The sequence below is a fragment of the Rhipicephalus sanguineus genome, chromosome 6 (genome assembly GCF_013339695.2).
Source record: "Rhipicephalus sanguineus isolate Rsan-2018 chromosome 6, BIME_Rsan_1.4, whole genome shotgun sequence".
Classification (NCBI taxonomy): Eukaryota; Metazoa; Arthropoda; class Arachnida; order Ixodida; family Ixodidae; genus Rhipicephalus; species Rhipicephalus sanguineus.
The window spans coordinates 18259357-18277448 of NC_051181.1; the positions used below are offsets into that span (position 1 = coordinate 18259357).

The window sequence follows — 18092 nt, forward strand, 5'->3', positions numbered from 1 at the left end:
TAGTGTAATAAACTATACATATGTACTCATATGACTCAGCAAGCTGTAGTGGAGAGTTACTGGACCCCTGAGGAATTTGACAACCACCATTAATTATGATACACACATCATCACCACCATAGCATTATCACACTTCATTTCAAAAAACCTTCCTTCCTTGCCAACATGGGTGCCATCACTACGATGGACTACAATCTAACCTTTAGGCCTCATTGTACCTGGTAAGCCCATGATATGCACACAACTAGTACTCCATTTACACAAGACCAAGACTTCAACCCGCCTCGGCTCAAAGCAAGAAAAATAATGCGGCACAGGCTACTTACTCACTGACTGCTTCACATGATGGCTCCCATGGTGCATGGTATCTGCAGAATTGCCAGTGTAAACCAGCACATCTCACACATTGGGGGGAATCACTTTCATGCAAAGCAGTCAATGGGTAACAGACTATATATGCCTTTCTTTCTGCCTTGGGCCAAGCATTAAGCGGTAGATAAGACATCTTTGTGTAAATTGAGTAGTTTGCATGTCAAGGGCTTGCCAGGCATGGCGACTACATTGGCATGTAAAAGATAGCTCATGGTACGACATAACATCGGCACTCAAATTAGAGCAGAGATGTCAGTTTTATTGCAATGAAGTGCACACGATGATGAGCATATCAGAAGTAGTGGTCATCGGCATATTGAAGCAAATCTGGACTATAGCTTGTGCAGTCACAGATGTACTAACCGCGTCAAATGAAACCCGAACAGCGGCAAGCCTTCACACGGTATAGTGCGCACCGTCCTGTCATCACCATTGACAGGCACGCGCACTGCGCATATGCGCACCTGTCCATGGTGATGACAGGACGGCGCGCACTAGTATACCACTCTGAAGGCTTGCCGGTGTTTGGGTTTCATTTGACACGGATAGTACATATGTAATGTTTATTACATTCTTATAAAAGCACTGCTACTACACTTGGCGTTGTCCAGACACAACGCCTGTATAGGGTCTTTTTTTCTGTGGTTGAATGCTTGACTGACATGCAGATTGCTTGGGTTGCAATCTGGCTCGAGCAATGATTTTTATTTCTTGCTTCCATTGGGATTGGTCACCCATCGAAGCCTCCGATGCCAGCACCACATTCTTTGAGAAACACTATCGCGTAAAGATTTCCAAATTCTAGGTTGTTATAGACTGTGAATTACCTGTGGGGCATACCCGCATACCATGGACTGCAGTATGCAGGTATGTGCCACACGTCACTGGTGGAAAGGGTTTCATGACATATGCAACAGGGAAGTCGCCTTGTTCGTGTCTTGAACTGCGAATTGTGTTCATCATACAGTGATGTCCTCCTATATCTACAGAGTTAAGGAGACAACCACGAGAAAGTTAAGATGCAGAGGATGGACAGATAGAAACGGTCAAGGTGCCTTTGGTTCTCTAAGAAATGCTTCACATTTAATATGTGTTTGCATTGCCTTCGCCTTTATCGCAGTATGCATGTGGCAATATATATGCCAATGCTTTCATACCCAATGCTGAAAAAACATTAAACACCGAACATTTACCATCTTGGGGTCCCTGCATCCTTTGGAGAATCAAGGTCACACATCCTCACATTTACCTAAGTCAGATGCACTGCTTGCTACATCATTGCACAGGGCCTCGATAAGTTGCATAAAAGAAAGAATAAAAGTATGCTGGGCAGGGAAAAGATGCATAAGAAGAGAGGCAATGCAACAGTCACTGGAGGATGAGACTGGTCGAGGAAAAGAAAGACCGAGTATCATAACAGCATGATGATGCAACTTGCTTACTTTGTCTAAAAATGAAGAAAGCTTCTTACAGAAAGATGCTCCCTAAATAATTCTCCACTATTGCAGAACAAAGCTTTTCAAAGGGCCTTGTGAGAGGCCGTTTGCAAAAATACTGCACTCGTTCCCTATTTGTCATAATGGCTTGCACTTGTATAGTTTAACTGGTAGAGCAGATCATGAGAAAGAAGAAACGGCCGAGCCGGCCAACACGAAAGGGCTTACTTCCAAATTATTTTTATGGGCAAATTGCATCAAATATGCAGTCTTGCGCCAGCATAACGCAAGGATGAGATAGCACCATTGCAATGACACAGACCACAGTTTCATAGACGGAGGACATTCCATGTTCAGGCGAACCAGCTATGAAACTTTGGTCTGTGACATCGCAATGGTGCTGTCCCATCTTGGCGTTGTGCTTGTGCAAGACTACGTATTCGATGCAACTTGTCAATAAAAATCAAGTAAGCGCCCTGTCCTTTTGTGCTTTCTTCTTTCCCTTGATGCGCTGTACCAGTTCAAGTACGACTTGGCCAATCTTACACAGTTGGTGAGCCTCACCAAGAAGCCGCTCCTTGCCACTGCGGCAGGGTCGAGGAAAAGTTGATATGTCACCCGTGGCAAACAAGGCAACATCCAGCTTGCCCGGAAAAATGGTTCCCTTGCCCACTGGCCAATGTTTGATGGGCAGGCGTATGTCTGCATCCGGCTTGTAGAAGCCGTGATACGAGTCCTCGCTCATCTGCTCCTCTTGGTAGACGAGCCGTGAGCTGGGCACGAAACTCATGAGCGGAGCAGATGCATCGTTTGCTGGCATGTAGCGGGAGCCCTCGTCAAAACTTTTGTCTCCGCTGGTGGTGTCTGCATGTTCGTGGGGCATGGCAAGCTCGAGGCTGCGAGAAGGAACGGTTGCCAGTTAGCAGTTTACTCAAGAAGGCAGTACAGCCAGCCCATCCATTAAAACTACCAGTTTTACCATCCTGGACTACACGGAGGGCTGCAAATGAGAGGTCGGAGGGGCTCAGCCTAAAAGAAAATTAACTTGTGGAGTTTATTACACAATAAAATTTCCTTGATTGTATATTTTCTTCAAGTAAGGATGCAGATGAAGGAAAAGGAAAGGATACACATACACAGTGCTAACTTCCAACAACAATTTTTATTTTCGGGAACGATGCCACTTTTATCCACGCATATTTTTTCAATAGGCACATGTCTGCTGACAGAGGTAATCAAGGGCACAAAAAGGACGTGCAAATGGAAGCACAGGAACAAATACGTCAACTGTAGAACCTGTTTGCCGAATTCCGTTGTCCTGCAGGATACAGTGACCTGTGAGTCAAGAGACACTTGGTGACCACTGTAAAACTTTACAACTATACTTACTCTATGGAGGGTATGTTTCCCAATAAAAATATTTTCAGACCACCGAAATTTGTGACTCTGATGAAAAAAAACACAAATTTGAGAAAATCTTCATTTTGGCCCACATTGAGAGGCAATTTACATCCCGTGGCACTCCAATTGAACATCAGCTTTATAGCTCAATAGAAAGCAAATAAATAGTTCTTATGCGGCAAGTCTTATCCTTACATACATAGAAAATAATTTTTGAAGGTCCCATTAATGGCAATGGGAAACTTCAATGAGGAAGCTGCCATATGAACAAATGGGAACATAGCCGTTAATGAAGGCGGGGCCACTAGCGAAAGGTCCAGCCCGCACATGACCGTCTTCGTCAATTATTTCTGACTTATTATGATTAATAACACTTTGTTCAGGTAAGTCAGATAAGATCAGTCGCTACACAGAGGCGACTGGTCTAAGCATATTTATCGTGAGACCCCCTGCTGCCGCCATGTGTTGAATACAGGCCTGTAGCCAGGGGGGGGGCGATATTGTCATATATTATCAAGGTCTTAATAGAAGACCTTGATAAAACTTTGATAACCTGAAGGCGGACGTCCTAGTCGACGCTCTTCACACACTTGCAACACACTTGCAACTGACTTCGAAGGGCCCCTTTGCTGACACAGTTGCCTCCCTGACGCCGCAAACATGATTAGCGGCGTAAACATCACTGCCGTGAAGAAGATTGCTTTTATTTTAAATATCTTTATACGTATTCAGTTCCACGGAATCCACACAATCACACGTGCTGCTCGTTCCGCAATACCATTGCTTTGCTCACACAGAGCGGCATTCGCAACATGACACAACGGGATCACGCGCGCGGCCGCTACTCGCGGCGCTGACTGTCCTAGCGCTGCAGCGTCACCATACCAGCTGTCGAGGCTAGTGCGCTGCAGCTAGGGTCCAGCCACCCTAATACAGTGTTCTAGAAGTTTGTAGTGCGCTCACTGAGCGGCGGAGCGTGACACACTTCATGTCGCCGCCGACAGCGTCATCTGAAACTTTCCGGCGGGTTGCTGGGCGCGGCTAGCACGCGTTGCTGTTTTGCGCGCAAGAAAAGTCAAAGTTATGGTGCGCAACACACGGAGCTTCTTTTGATGCAACTATTCTGTGAGTTATGAAATAAATTACTATCGTTGTGACTGATTTATGGAGGGTGGGCGATGTTTTAAGCGGCTATTGCATAGATGAATGCTCGTCCACGTAGCTGCTGTAGTAACAGGGCGTTTAGTTGGGGGTGTTCAAGTTTGTTTTTTTTTGTCCTGCTGATCGACACGATTTTCAATGCCCTTTTGCCACTGTAGCGCTCATGGCGACTTCACTGTCGCCTTTCGAGCCCCACAACAACGCCTCACATTTTTTTTTATTCACATATATGAGCTGGTCTGTGTAACTAGGAGAATCTGTTGCTGGGCCTGTTGGTAACTTCAAGAAACGAAAAAAAGCCAGCTTACGGATGCGTGCACAAGAAGAGAAGACGACAGACACTCGCTGGAACTAGCAACAGGTTTAACGAAACCATCACACACAACGTTCTTAGGAAAGCCAAGCACGCATGTGTCGTACATAAAACACGTGTGATTCACAATAAGAGAGAATGACATCAGAACCAGATTTTTCTAAATAATAAGCAATCTCTTTCTTTGATAGTGACAGATACAGTGATGCATTTGTTCGAACCATGTTTCCAGATTAGTGCTTCAATCACTTTATGTTCGTATATTGCGTGGTTCCCTTACCAATAATTTGCGTGCCTTTCAGATCAGGAGAACAGCCGCCCACACAGCAATGAGCACGCTGGTTTGCTCCTCCTCCTGACCTGATAGACGTATGATCTGATATTTTATTCACACAAACCCCTGCTTATGTATGCGCAGATGCTTGCCATGATTAACAATGCAGAAATGGTCACTCGTGGTCGAACAATAAACAGCCGACGACAACGTCGATCTAATAGGCACTGGAGCATCCCAAAAGAAGCCCAATCCCTAAGGGCCTCCCGCTTCCTAATGACAGCTGCTTCAGTCTCCCCTCTACATCTCCTTTTTCTGTACATCTCTATCCAGCCTGTTTCATCCGTCATTGGTTCTGTGCTTAGGACTTTGATAGCGAAACAATCAGCCACGTACCAGCGTTCTTTATTATTTTAAATGCGGAGCATTTCTTAGTCGCACCTGCGGCGTTGGCGGCGCTGTCCACACCCTCACTGCGCATGCTCAGCTCATCTCGTGCCGGCAGCAAGCCTCTCCTCTCCCTCCCTCCTCTCCCTCGAACGCGGGCGGTGTGTATATAAGCGGCAGAGCGCGCGTTCGGAATTCAGTCAAGGGCGTCTTTACTTGGCTTTCGCTTGACTTGACGCTTTCCTTGACTCGAGCAGATGCGATGGAAGCAACAGTACCTTCAATCAGCGTCCCACCACTCGTTGAAGGCAACGTTACCTCACCCTCACCGTCAACAACAGCAAGCAATGCCGAAGACAAGGCTGCGAAGAGACGAGCATACGACGCTGAACGCAAGCGTTTGAAGCGAGCTGCGGACCCGGAACTTCGTGCACGCTGGAGCCGTTCAAGTCGTACTTGGTGTGCGCATCGTGTAACAATTAAGCATTCCCAAACCATACCCGATTATGCAATATTCACGCAATACCCCCACCACTCTGCGACGCATTTACGCGAGTTCCCCCCGTGGGAAGATGCGGGCGACTTTTCTTACCCTGACCGCCCCCCTGCACGATGGTTTTGCTGTCACCGCCCTCCTGTTTGCTTGCTTTTATTGTTACCGCACTTGACTCTGCGGTCACTCCCAGCTTCGTTCGGTCCAGCTGTTTTTTGTTGTCAAACGCTGCCCCAGAAATTTCTCTGCACGTACGCTGCATGCCCTATGTGCACGACCGCCGGAGGCTGTATCGCATCCCTCCCGTCCAGATGCAACGGTGGACCGTCTTTGAGACAGTTGCAGTTTGCAGATAGACACAGATGCCGATCCTTCAGAAAAACAAGCATACGTAAGTGCAGCAAAGCGGCACGCGTGGTGCCGATCAACAAAGGTCCTTCAAGCGAATGAATGGCGTGAACATGCACTGCAGGGCATACACGAATGTAAACAGTATAGAATGCTCGACCCCTCCTCCCTCCACTTTTTTTTTTTTGTGATCTCTTGTTGTGTCATAGTGGTGGCGCTCTTCCCGCCTTCAACCCCGCGTTTGTTGATCCCCCCTGAACTACATCGTAACCAGCGTAACCCCGACCAGGGGGACGCACTTCGCACCCCACAAGAGAAGTTTTGAGGATGGATGCTATGAGCGTCCCCTTTATAACGGGGCGGTGACAAGTGTGCCACCAGGCACGACAAAAAAACAAAAAAAAGAAAAAGAAATTCTTTACTCTTCTTTTTCTTAGTGTTGGCCTAGTGTCTTTACTTCAATTAAAACTATATTACCAGAAAAAAAGAACTTAAGTTTTCAGCTCCGTTCTCTGCCCTTTATGGCAGAATGTCCTTATTTTTTTTTCCAATATTTATTTTTGTCGTTTCTCTCTAATTTTCTGCCACCAATACTCTAACCGTTCCTTACTTATTTCAACCGCGGGTGTGTTCAGCTTTCCATTGTCTCTAAAACCCAAGGCGTCATGTAGGCTCGTGCCCAAACGTACACCTGGGTGGATGTCTCCACATTCAATCAGAACATGCTCCGCCGTTTCCCGATCTTCCCCGCAGCACGTGCATTGTTCTTCTTCTTTACTGAATCTCGCTTTATAACTACCCGTTCTAAGGCAACCCGATCTCGCTTCAAACAGTAAAGTGCTTCCCATTGAATTATCGTAAAATGCCTCCCTCCTTATTTCATGTTTGCCCTTTCGGTAGTTACTCAAAGCCGGTTTTTTGTCCATAGCTGCCGTCCAGTAAATCCTCTCCGCCTCTCTGACTTTTCGCTTAACGCTCTTTGTTGACATACTGGTTACACTACCAGCCGTATATTTACTAGTGAGCCTCGTAGTTCTTTTTCTCCACTGTGTGTCCACACTCTTCCTATACAAGTAACGGAACACCTTCTCTGCCCATCTACTCTCCTTCATATTCCTTAGGCTTCTTCGAACCTTACTTTGCTCTGAGCCTCCCTCGCCTCAAAACCTGCCCATCCCATATCGCCCTTTATAGCCTCATTTGTCGTCTTCCCGTGAGCACCCAATGCGAGGCGTCCCACAGTCCTTTGATTTATGTCCATTCCCGATTGCACCTCTGCCCTCATGCACACCACTGAGTTCCCAAAAGTAAGCCCCGGAACAATTACACCTTTCCACAGACCTCGAAGCACCTCGTACCTATTGTATCCCCACAATGCTCTGTGCTTCATTATTGCAGCATTCCTCTTTCCTTTTGCTGCCGAGGCTTTTTCCTGTACCTCCATGTACCTGTCACCCTCATTTATCCATACTCCGAGGCACTTGTATTCGCTCACCCTCGGTATTTCTTGGCCCTGTATTGACCCCGCCTGATCACAAGGATCATTGAATACCATCAATCCACATTGTGTTACACTAAATCCTAGTCCTAGAGCTTCCCCTTCCCTTCCGCACATATCCGCCAGCTGCTGTATATCCTCTCGACTGTCAGCAAATAAGACAATATCGTCAGCATAAAATAATCCTGGAAGCTTCTGCTCAATCATCACGCCGCCCTGTTTGTGTGACAGATTAAAACCAAAGTTGCTACCTTCTAGTGCTTTTTCCATATTCACCATGTACAGAAACTGGCAGCAGCGCCCCTGGCGGGCGCCCAGGCAATCGACGTGGAGAGAGCCATGGTGGCGCGGCGCAGGGATACGGCAGTGAGCCCACTGCCCCATTCTAGTACACTGGAGTGGCTAACATCGCTGTTGAGAAGATGATGATCATGATCGCAACCGCACGCATCGCCATCTCGCAATTGCTCAAACATGGCTAGGGTGGCTAGAAGACGTATTTTTGGTAAAAAAAAAAGCATGACCTTCGAGATCTGTATATAAAAAAAAATGCGCATGTTTTAGTTACAGCCTCCAAGATTCGCAACACCCTTTGCATATCTTGGAAGTCGCGGCCAAGTGTGCCAATTAACCGGGAACTGGCAGACTGGCCGCACCAATTATCCGGTTTAATTTACATGTAAAAATTTGGGACCGCGCAAACAATAGAAATTATCCGGGATTCTCAATTAACCAAGTACAAATTACCGAGCTTTTACTGTACTATCAACAGCAGTGCCCTACTTACCAAGAAATTAAGCTAAATGTATCACACAATGAGCGCCACGAGCGGGACATTTTGGAAGTGACCCCGACAACGTGAGAGAGTCCGACTACAATTAATCACTCGTAATCAAACTAGCTGTAATAAAAAAAAGAACCTTCCGTGCATCAAGAGACGTAATAAAATGCTGCTTGTTTCTTTGTTTGATTCATGGAAAAAAGAACCTCTTTGGCGTTGCCATAGGGAATGGCGTGCGTAGTGAAAAGTTCAGTTTTCGGTGAACTGCGCTTCGCCCGGCGCCCTTTCGCTCACGCACTCGCGTCTCAGTGGTAGTTTTGGTATCGCGTACTGCCGCGCGTGCTTTGCACGCTCGTGAAAGTCGCTCTGACAGAAAGTTCAACAAAATGCCACATGCATGTGATGTTGCCAGATGCCCGAATGGTGCACGCCGCCAGTGCACACAGCCGCGCAGTAAAGGCGGGCAACGTTGGGCTCGGCAACAGTGACGTGAGAAAGACCGCTTTCAGGCGGGTGATTTGAAGTGCGCAACGCGATGCGGACCAGTAAAACGTGATTTTATTTCAAAATAAACATTTCCTTGGCACAAAAGTAGCACTACGAGGTTTCTGGACAGCTATTTCAACAATCAACGTCGACTTAATATTTGCCTTTAGTGTCCCTATAATTTGGTTAGTTTAAATGTGTAGTGTTTAATTTGTCAGCAATGACAAAACTGTGTTCTTGTCAATCCTTTATGTATGCCTCATCTCGTATTTGCACTCTTTATTGCGACGGGTTCATACCAACAAGCCCAGCTAAGCACACTTCTGGAAAACTATACATCTGGCTGCAAGCAAAAAAAGAGAAACAGCGAGGTGGCATTCACAATATACTTTGTCTAGGCACGTCTGCTTAGTACGCTCCTATGGCATACGTGCTGTCCGTTCGTCTGCCAACTTTTGTCTGTCCTCGCACACCCCTCACCTTTTCATGGTTAAAAATACTCAAATTTGCTGTATGCCTGCAATCTCTTGTCATGTGCTGTGGGAATTCAGGCGTCCGCGCCAGTGGCTCGACGCCATCTTCCCTTGGAGAATTCTCGTGTCCCTCTCCTCTCGACCGGACGGGTGGCAGCTGGCCATAAATCGCCGTCACTTTGCTGCCACCCCGCCCTCAAAGGTTAAACACGGTGTCCCATTGGCCCAGTTCTGGCGGGATTTGGACCTGGCTCGCGCTCGCCTAGAAGCGGCGGGCGCGCGACCAGGTTCGGGAGAGACCACTTGGGGACCTCGAAGGGTGCGTACGCATTTTGGCCGCTCCGCGCGATGGCTCGCCGTCCCTTCGCGGTGATGGGCAGAGTTCTCGCGCGCAGCACTGCGAACGGTACACGGGCGCGGGACGAACGAGGACGCGGCAGCCTGCATGAAGCTCCCAGTGCTCGAACCCGCGGTGGTGCTCGGCACGACGACACCACATTCTGGCGCCCAACGTGGGGCCAGGGCCCTATTCAGCCTCTGGTCGCTGTAAAACCGATCTTTTACGCAGAGTGGGGTTGTCGCGTCAAGTTCTGTGCGTCCATGTACATTCGTATCTTTCTTCTCTATCTTTTCTTTGCATTCATCCGCCGTTTTTCGAGAGTTGCCTGACTTATGAATCGTTCGAGCGTAAATTACCCTAGGCCTGGTCTCTGTTGAGGTAACATGGTATGGGAAGAGGCAAGTGCCACTTTTCAAGAAGTATTGGGCACCCGCTTCAATGTTTTGCTGCGAAGCGCGGACGAGGAAAGGAGTGCTGCAAGTTTCCGCCGAGATACAACATTCGTTCTTGGCGGCAGGAGTTCGTTGGATAACCTGAGATCCTCGTCATGTCGTTCCGGAGAGACTGACCTCCCCTGCTCTGCCTTTGATTCAGCGATTCGGTGAGTCCAACGGATTTTCTCTGAGCCCCTACGCGTTTCTAGCCTAATTCTGTAATAGTTGACGCACCATTTCGCGCCCCTTGTTGCTGCTGGTCACGATTTCGGCACATGCCAGCAAAAGGGCGAAAATGGCGGAACAACCGCTGAGCGGACAAAGACGGGTCATAAAAACGGGCCCGGTCCGCGAAGAGGCGAGCGCCTCAGGCACCCCCCGTTGCGTGCGCAGAAGGGGCCGCGGTCCCGCAACCCCCGTGACGATGACGGGAAGGCTGTCCTGGCGGAAAGCCGGCCGGGGGGAGACAAGGCAGACCATCCCCATCTGGGCTCTGGAGTTGTCTCTTTTGGTTTTTTTGTAGTGGCCCGAAGAGCTGCGAACGGACAGCGGAGTAACCCAGTTGTATATATTTGTAAATAGTTTCTTCGTTTGTCGCTGGTGATGCGACGGCCTCCGGGAGGCGATGCGCCGGGACGTGCTGGTATTGCATGGGCGCGGGCGTGTCCCTCTCCTCTCGACCGGACGGGTGGCAGCTGGCCATAAATCGCCGTCACTTTGCTGCCACCCCGCCCTCAAAGGTTAAACACGGTGTCCCATTGGCCCAGTTCTGGCGGGACGTGCTGGTATTGCACCGGGACGCGCCAGGACGTGCTGGTATTGCACGGGCGCGGGCGCTGTAACGTTGCTGGTATTGCAACGAGCGCGTGGGGTCCGAAGCAGCGCCGGGCGCTGCTGCCCCAAAAGGGTAGGGGGGAAGGGTTCACTTCGCATAGTCCAGACGAGCTCGGCCCAAGTTCGCATGCCACCTCTTTTACCGCTGTCGACGACCGACGCGTGTAAACAGATTGGCAACCCCCGGCGCAGAGGTACGACGTTTCGCACCACTGCATTTGTTATATTTTATTGGCCTGTCTTCAGAGTGGTAATGCTTACATTAAGGTTAATTCGCTCTGAGATTCGGCGCGCGGCATGGTGTGAATGTTCGACTATCGCCGTCCCTTCCGCGTCTGTCCATTTCGTAGACAGCACGTCATGGACGCCCATTTCGGTCGGTGTCGCGAATGGGCAGTGTGCGTCCGTGGGAGGATTATCCGCTAGTGTCGAGGTCATACGTCAACGCGCTAGTGAAGACCACGCTTACTGTCCGGATGAACTGATCAGACGGAGAAACAATGACCGGCCGTACAGATGTTATGCACGTTAATTTGATTTACGGTGGCAAATAGGGACTCCTCGAAAAAGCTTTCGTTCAGTTATTCACGTTATGGATTCGATATTCGGCTAGTGACTTCCTTGCAGGCAACTTCTCTTTTCTTGGTTCTTCCCATTCTTGATTTCCCGTTTATGCAACCAGTGTTTAGATTCTGTCGAGCCCTTACATTTTGCTTTTACGTATGTGTTTGCTTGAATGTTTCGTTATTTGATGTCATGTAGTTCATTTATCTAGTGTTTTGTGCTCCGCGAGTGCTTTGATGTGTTCTCTGCCGCGTTGCGTCGTCGAGTGAAGTCTGCGTGGCCGGAGGCAGCGACGGCAGGGCGGTAGATCGGGTTGCGTTTGCAGCGCCTGTCGCGGTCAGGGCGTCGACGTGGCGGCCGGCGACCGACGCCTGCTGCGGTCCGTGTCCGTGAAGACGGGCCTGGGTCGAGCAGCACCATTCATCTAAGAGACTTTTCGCGATGGTTCTGACCTTTTTTGTCTTCTTTACTGTTTGTACTGTTCTTTATTATTGCCTCGGCGGATGTTTGTTGTGTTTCTTCGTTTCGAGTTGTTCTTAACTGTGGTTTCTGTGCACGTCAGATGTACGCGTTTGATTAGGTATTAACATTTTTAACTGGGAGAGCTTTAGAGCTAACGTTTGTCTACTTCCTGAGTATTTTCGCCGCGTGTTAATTTAATTTAACGCTCAGGTGTCGTGCCGTTGCGACTTTGTTGTGTATGCTTACTTGGCCGACACCGGAGCTCCAGTTGGTAGGGGGCATTTAAGGAGGGAGGGATGTGGGAATTCAGGCGTCCGCGCCAATGGCTCGACGCCATCTTCCCTTGGAGAATTCTCGTGTCCCTCTCCTCTCGACCGGACGGGTGGCAGCTGGCCATAAATCGCCGTCACTTTGCTGCCACCCCGCCCTCAAAGGTTAAACACGGTGTCCCATTGGCCCAGTTCTGGCGGGATTTGGACCTGGCTCGCACTCGCCTAGAAGCGGCGGGCGCGCGACCAGGTTCGGGGGAGACCACTTGGGGACCTCGAAGGGTGCGTACGCGTTTTGGCCGCTCCGGCCGGCGGCGATCCTTTGTTCTTTGTTCTTCGCCGCCAGCCGGCGGTTACGTCGTTTTGTCGGGGCTCCGGCCTCAGCGGGCGCGCGCCACCCTCCGCGGTCTCGAAGTCCCGAGGCAGCGCCTCGCGATCGTGCACCGTATGTTCCTTTAAGTGTTGCTATGCCTGTTCTGTTTCCTTCTGCTCTGGGGTGCGAGATCGCGGGAGCGCTGGCCGAGGGGTAGGTCGGCTCTCCAAACCTGGTTCTTTCTTTGTTTGTTCGTTTTGTGGGTGTGCCATTCGTGGCCACATTTGGTAACAATTGTATTAGCTGATTGGTGTTGTAACTATCTTACGTGCGATTGGTTGTAACGAATTATTGTTCTCTTGTAATAAAATCCCCCGTAGTAAATCACTGATTTGGAGAGTGTCGCCTAGGGTCTCCCTCGCTGCGCGCGATGGCTCGCCGTCCCTTTGCGGTGATGGGCCGAGTTCTCGCGCGCAGCAGTTCGAACGGTACACGGGCGCGTGACGAACGAGGACGCGGCAGCCTGCATGAAGCTCCCAGTGCTCGAACCCGCGGTGGTGCTTGGCACGACACCACAGTGCTTAGGGTGCGCGCACATTTCTGTTCTTTCCTTTCTTTTTCTTTTCTTTTCTTCGTGCTTGAATAAAGCATTTAGTTGTCAGCCAACGCTCGTATTGTGCAGTCTCTTCTTTGTGTCTCGTTTTTTGCGCTGTTCAATATGAACACCAACCAACTAGCCCAACTCTGCCTTTTGCTGCAGCCAGAGTAGGGCTCTACATGCAGCATCCACAAACACACACACACACACACACACAAGCGAGACGTTTCGAGAATTCGGCCTTTCTTTACACCTGAAGCACTCGCCCCATTCTCGGAGGGTTGGCACGTTGTCAACAAAGGCTCCCTGGGTACTGCCATTTTTCTCTCTGGACTGTTGCTAATAAGCGTGACCCCTAAAAAATTCACTGCCGAGAATGTGATGTCGGCTTTTGTACTCCCACGCAACAGTCCATAAAGGAGGTGATCCAGTGTGGCCGTGAAAGAGATGCAAAGGGGAGGCAAAAAAACAAAAAAACAAAGGGCTTAGAGATGGTGGTGCATGGTTTGAAGTAAGACAAGACAATTTCCACTGAGGTAAAATGTTTCTGCACGCCACATTCGGAAAGACTGGGAGCTTTCAAATTCAGCGCTTTCGTAGTGATATATTAAAAGCGCTAAGACGACAGGGTCAAGATGACTTGTTCCTGTCGTCTTAGCGCTGTTAATATATCAATATGAACGAGTACCAACTAGCTCGCCTTTCCGTTTTGCTTCAACGCTTTCATTTCATCCGTCTAGGAGGCGCTAGAGGAAGATTTTCATTGCAGTGATAGAAATAATGTAAATTTCTTAGTATACCTGCAGTATTTTTGTGTGATTCATGTGTATATCAGGAGACCGTAACTGCTTTATTTTAAGCTACGCATACTCAGTTTCAGCGCTGTTTGAAGATTACACCGGTTTTGCTCACATTTGTGGCACGATAAATTAAGACCAGCCTTCATTTTGCATTTCTGCTTGCTTTTTTGAAAAACCCTACGTTGAGATAATGAATCAGGGGCTTTAGTTTCTCTACATGCGAATTCGGCAACAGAACTTTAGAAGTGTCCACAAAAATGGGCCGAAGTAGATCTAGATATTGAGAATTTGCCCAATTTAGATCAATATAATAAAAAACTGACACACTTACGTATATGAAATTGAGCACTCAGATGGAAAATCTTATCCTCAATATACGCCCTGAAAACTAACTTCTCTAGCGAATAGTTGTCGGACAGCCTGCAGCGAAAGTTACTATATTCAGCTGTCTTCAAAGACTAAGCAACATTAAAGTAGAAGTCCAACATTAATTTGCTATGTTGAGGAAGTAGATAAATATGTCTCGAAAGTGCTTCACAAGGAACAATGGCGTAATGTAGCAGATTTTTCAAAAAATGGTCACTACTGAGGCACAGTCAGCCAAAACCATGTACGCTGAGGCAAAAACCAGTCAAAAAAGACGCCGGACAAGGGGAAGAAGTGACACACGCAAGGACTGGAACCATGTAAAACCATGCAACTAGCACTCATTCTTGACTATCCATCCCCAAATACTAAAAGTTGGCTTGTTTTTAATAGATATATTTGAATTGTAAAAAGATCAATCTTTTCAATGATACAGAAGTCAACTACAGTAGAATCTCACTGATACGATTCTGCATAATAAGTTTTTCATCCTAATACGTTTTACTTTTCATTCATGGCCAACATCCCTTGTAAATAAGGCATTTTCGTGTGTTTAACACTTTCGTGACCGCGGAAAAATCGGTTGTTTTTGGCTAGTCTAGGAAATATTTTTTCCCTGCCAAAGAATTATAATTGATGCTAAAGTGTAGGGTATCAAATGATAGAGGAAGAATTGGTCTTTCCAACAGTATTAATTTCAAACAACGGTTTTATTTCTAATAAAATAAAAAAATTATCAAACAAAGAAAAATGCATCAAAAAGAAAGATTCATAAAAACATCAATGCTACTCTGCAAAGGTTAAACATTTTAAAAAATCGAAATATACGTTTTGAATGCAAAGCCCTCGTAGAATAATAGTGGAAATATAAGCTCTGTAAGTGCACAGATTATTTACATAATTACAAGAATATAGGCACTAGTGCCCATAATGCCACCGCGCGATGCAGGCTCTCGACGCGGTAAAACAAAGGCTGGCTGCGCATGTTTCGGAAAAAATTTTTTTTTTTCTGTTCAGCTTTCCTAGCATAGTTTGCAGTTCTGGTATTTTTCAATTTTCCTGTTTATTTGTTGAAATGAACAGTGTAGCCTGTTCCAAATCTACAAAAATTCATAATTGTACTCTCATTAGACCTCTTTCTCGCTCATATACTGCCGAATACCATACCGACCTTCACATTTCACCATTTTCTCATCCACTGAAAGGTTCCGACGGGGTTAAAAGATAGCGTAGAAAAATCGTTCATGTGTTGCAATAGAGAAGACACGGGGTGAAGATTCTCGTGGGAGGCGACGGTCGTCTTCTTCAGATCAGAGACACTCAAGAAGCCTTGAACCTTTTCCGTGGCATCACTGATGGTGGACGAAGGCCTGGAAATACATGTCGTCGACCCCCAACACCAATGCAAGCGCGGGACTTCAACGATTACCATGTACACATGGAGTGAGACGAACTTGCTCATCTTCTCTTCAGTAACCTCCCTCCATGGATCCGTCCCTCTCACTGTATGTTGGCTTTTCGAAAGTATGCATCCACGCATACTTATCTGTGTGGTTGCATATCTCTCTGACGACTTCTGCGGTAAAAAACAACACGAAGACGCCGCCGCGCAGCACACCGGAGCGTTCGGTCAAAGTCCGCTCCATACCGTCTTCGCGAAGAGAACTGCGCTCTTTCTGCAGCCGGCGCCAAATGCTCCCGCCCGAATGAAGTTAACACCTTGCAGATAAGAGCTGTTATGTTTAGAACACACCGGATACGTTTACATCGATGCGCGGCAGTGATAAAACGACCCGAGGAGAAGACGAAACTTACCGGCGGATAGCTGCTGATGTTCCGGGGAGGTCTGACGCACTTTTGCCGTCCGTACGACTTCGCCTGGCGAATTGAAGTCGTCTTTCGTGTCTGTGCTGCTACCATCATCCAGAGATTCCCGCTCATATTAATCGGAATCCGTCGAAATTCGCCGTTTTTGTGGAGCACCCGCGAGCGGCGTTTACGCGAAGTCTGAAACAACGAGTGCTCACCTACCCGACTGCGAACGAGCTTTAAAAATCTCCCCGCGGTGGAAAAAACAAACTCGCAAACAAAACTGATAAAAAACATGTTATTTTATGCATTGTATTGCGTTAGCTGTCCAGAACCGCTCAGAGAGTGCCAAAACTTGATCTTGAAGTCATCGATAACATACTATCGATGGGAATAGGCGCGGTCACGAAAGTGTTAATACAATCACAGTTTTGCTCAAAATTGGACCGCAAAAGTGGATCTTGACAGATTTATCTAGAAAATGGACGTTTATTCTTCGGCATGCTAGCTCAAACCGCGTTCCAACAAGCCCCGATCTGCACATAGCAGAGCCATTGAGCCCGCAGCAGCATCGGCACTGCGGCAAAACGATCGCTGCCAGGCATGGCCGCTGCGTTGGATGATTATGATGCATACTTTCCTCCTTTTTTCAACATCTTTGGTTAATACAATTCTTGCATAATACGCTTTATTTTCCAGCTCCAATGAAAAACGTATCAATGGCATTCCATTGTATATAAAACAAGCAGAACAGCCGCCGCGACAGCTGGAAAATTGACAAAAACGACGTGTTCATGCTGCCGGAGTGAGACCACCACCTTAAACTTGAGAGCAGAATTAAGATGCACAAAAAAATACTTTTCACTTGGTAATTAGTGTGGCTGCCATACTGCTGTTGTCTTTTAAGAACACTTCGTATCAACATCAACCTCTGCATTCTTATGAAGTTATTGAATTGCTGCAGCACAAAAGAAAGCATGCAAGGTTCTTGCATTAGTCCATCATCTCAGAAAATGAGAGGTGAGCAACATCCACAGTCGATTAACTTTATCATCTAGTCACCTAGGGACGATTTAATCATACAGTCATAGCGAAACAACAATTGGTACAAAATTTCAATTCAGCCAACTTCTGACTGGCTGATGCAGTTTTGCAAGTTACCTAGGAGGCAGCAAAGTCCGGTTGTGCACTGGCAGACACTGGGCATGTCACTTCGAGGATTAACAGCGAAAAAAGTCAATTGCGGGAAGTGATCATAACGAGGAAATTAGTAAAAAAAAAAAACAGAGAAAGAGGAGAGGGTAGATTTGAACCAAAGTGTCGAGCGGGCATCCGCACGTCCACTGGCCAAGTGATGGTCACTCAAAATGGCTGCCATGGAGCGAAAAAGAGAGCAGTGGAGGAGTTGGAAGTAGGGTGACTCGATGTGTGCGCCTCCTCCGCTACAGGGTGGAGCCGCTGCTTTTGAGGGCCCCATTCTGGTTCAAACATTCCCGTTCACTGGCACTGCCTGGCATGCAGCGATGGAATGCTTTTAGTAAAATGATCGGAAATTCGGCTCAGTTTATTTCTTTAAACGCTAGGGCTTGCACATATACATATATTGGTTTGTCCAAGCCTAATTAGGCCGGGATATACTTGCTTAACTAGGCTTTCTTTAAGCTCAACTCAGCTTAATCTGGCAGCTTAATTGGTATCGATTAGCATTGATCAGTACTGATTGGTATCGATTAGTATTGATTGGCTTGACTAAGCTTAGTTTGCCTGAGATATGATTAACATGTCGCAACTAGGCTTATCTACGCTTAAATTGGCTTAAGTAGTGAGAGGCAAGCTGGGCCGAGTTTCTGTTCACTCCGCATGGCCAAACAAAAAGCTCT

The 18092-nt window shown here is 47.6% G+C and overlaps 1 protein-coding gene across 1 annotated transcript in view; it reads right to left on the reverse strand.

Moving 5' to 3' along the window:
• LOC119395633 (5-methylcytosine rRNA methyltransferase NSUN4) overlaps positions 1 to 18092 on the reverse strand; it is a 202966-nt gene that overhangs the window by 175153 nt on the left and 9721 nt on the right. The window contains exon 3 of the mRNA XM_037662616.1: positions 2373 to 2704. Coding sequence (XP_037518544.1) covers positions 2373 to 2704 — 332 coding nt within the window. The remainder of the gene's footprint in view (positions 1 to 2372; positions 2705 to 18092) is intronic.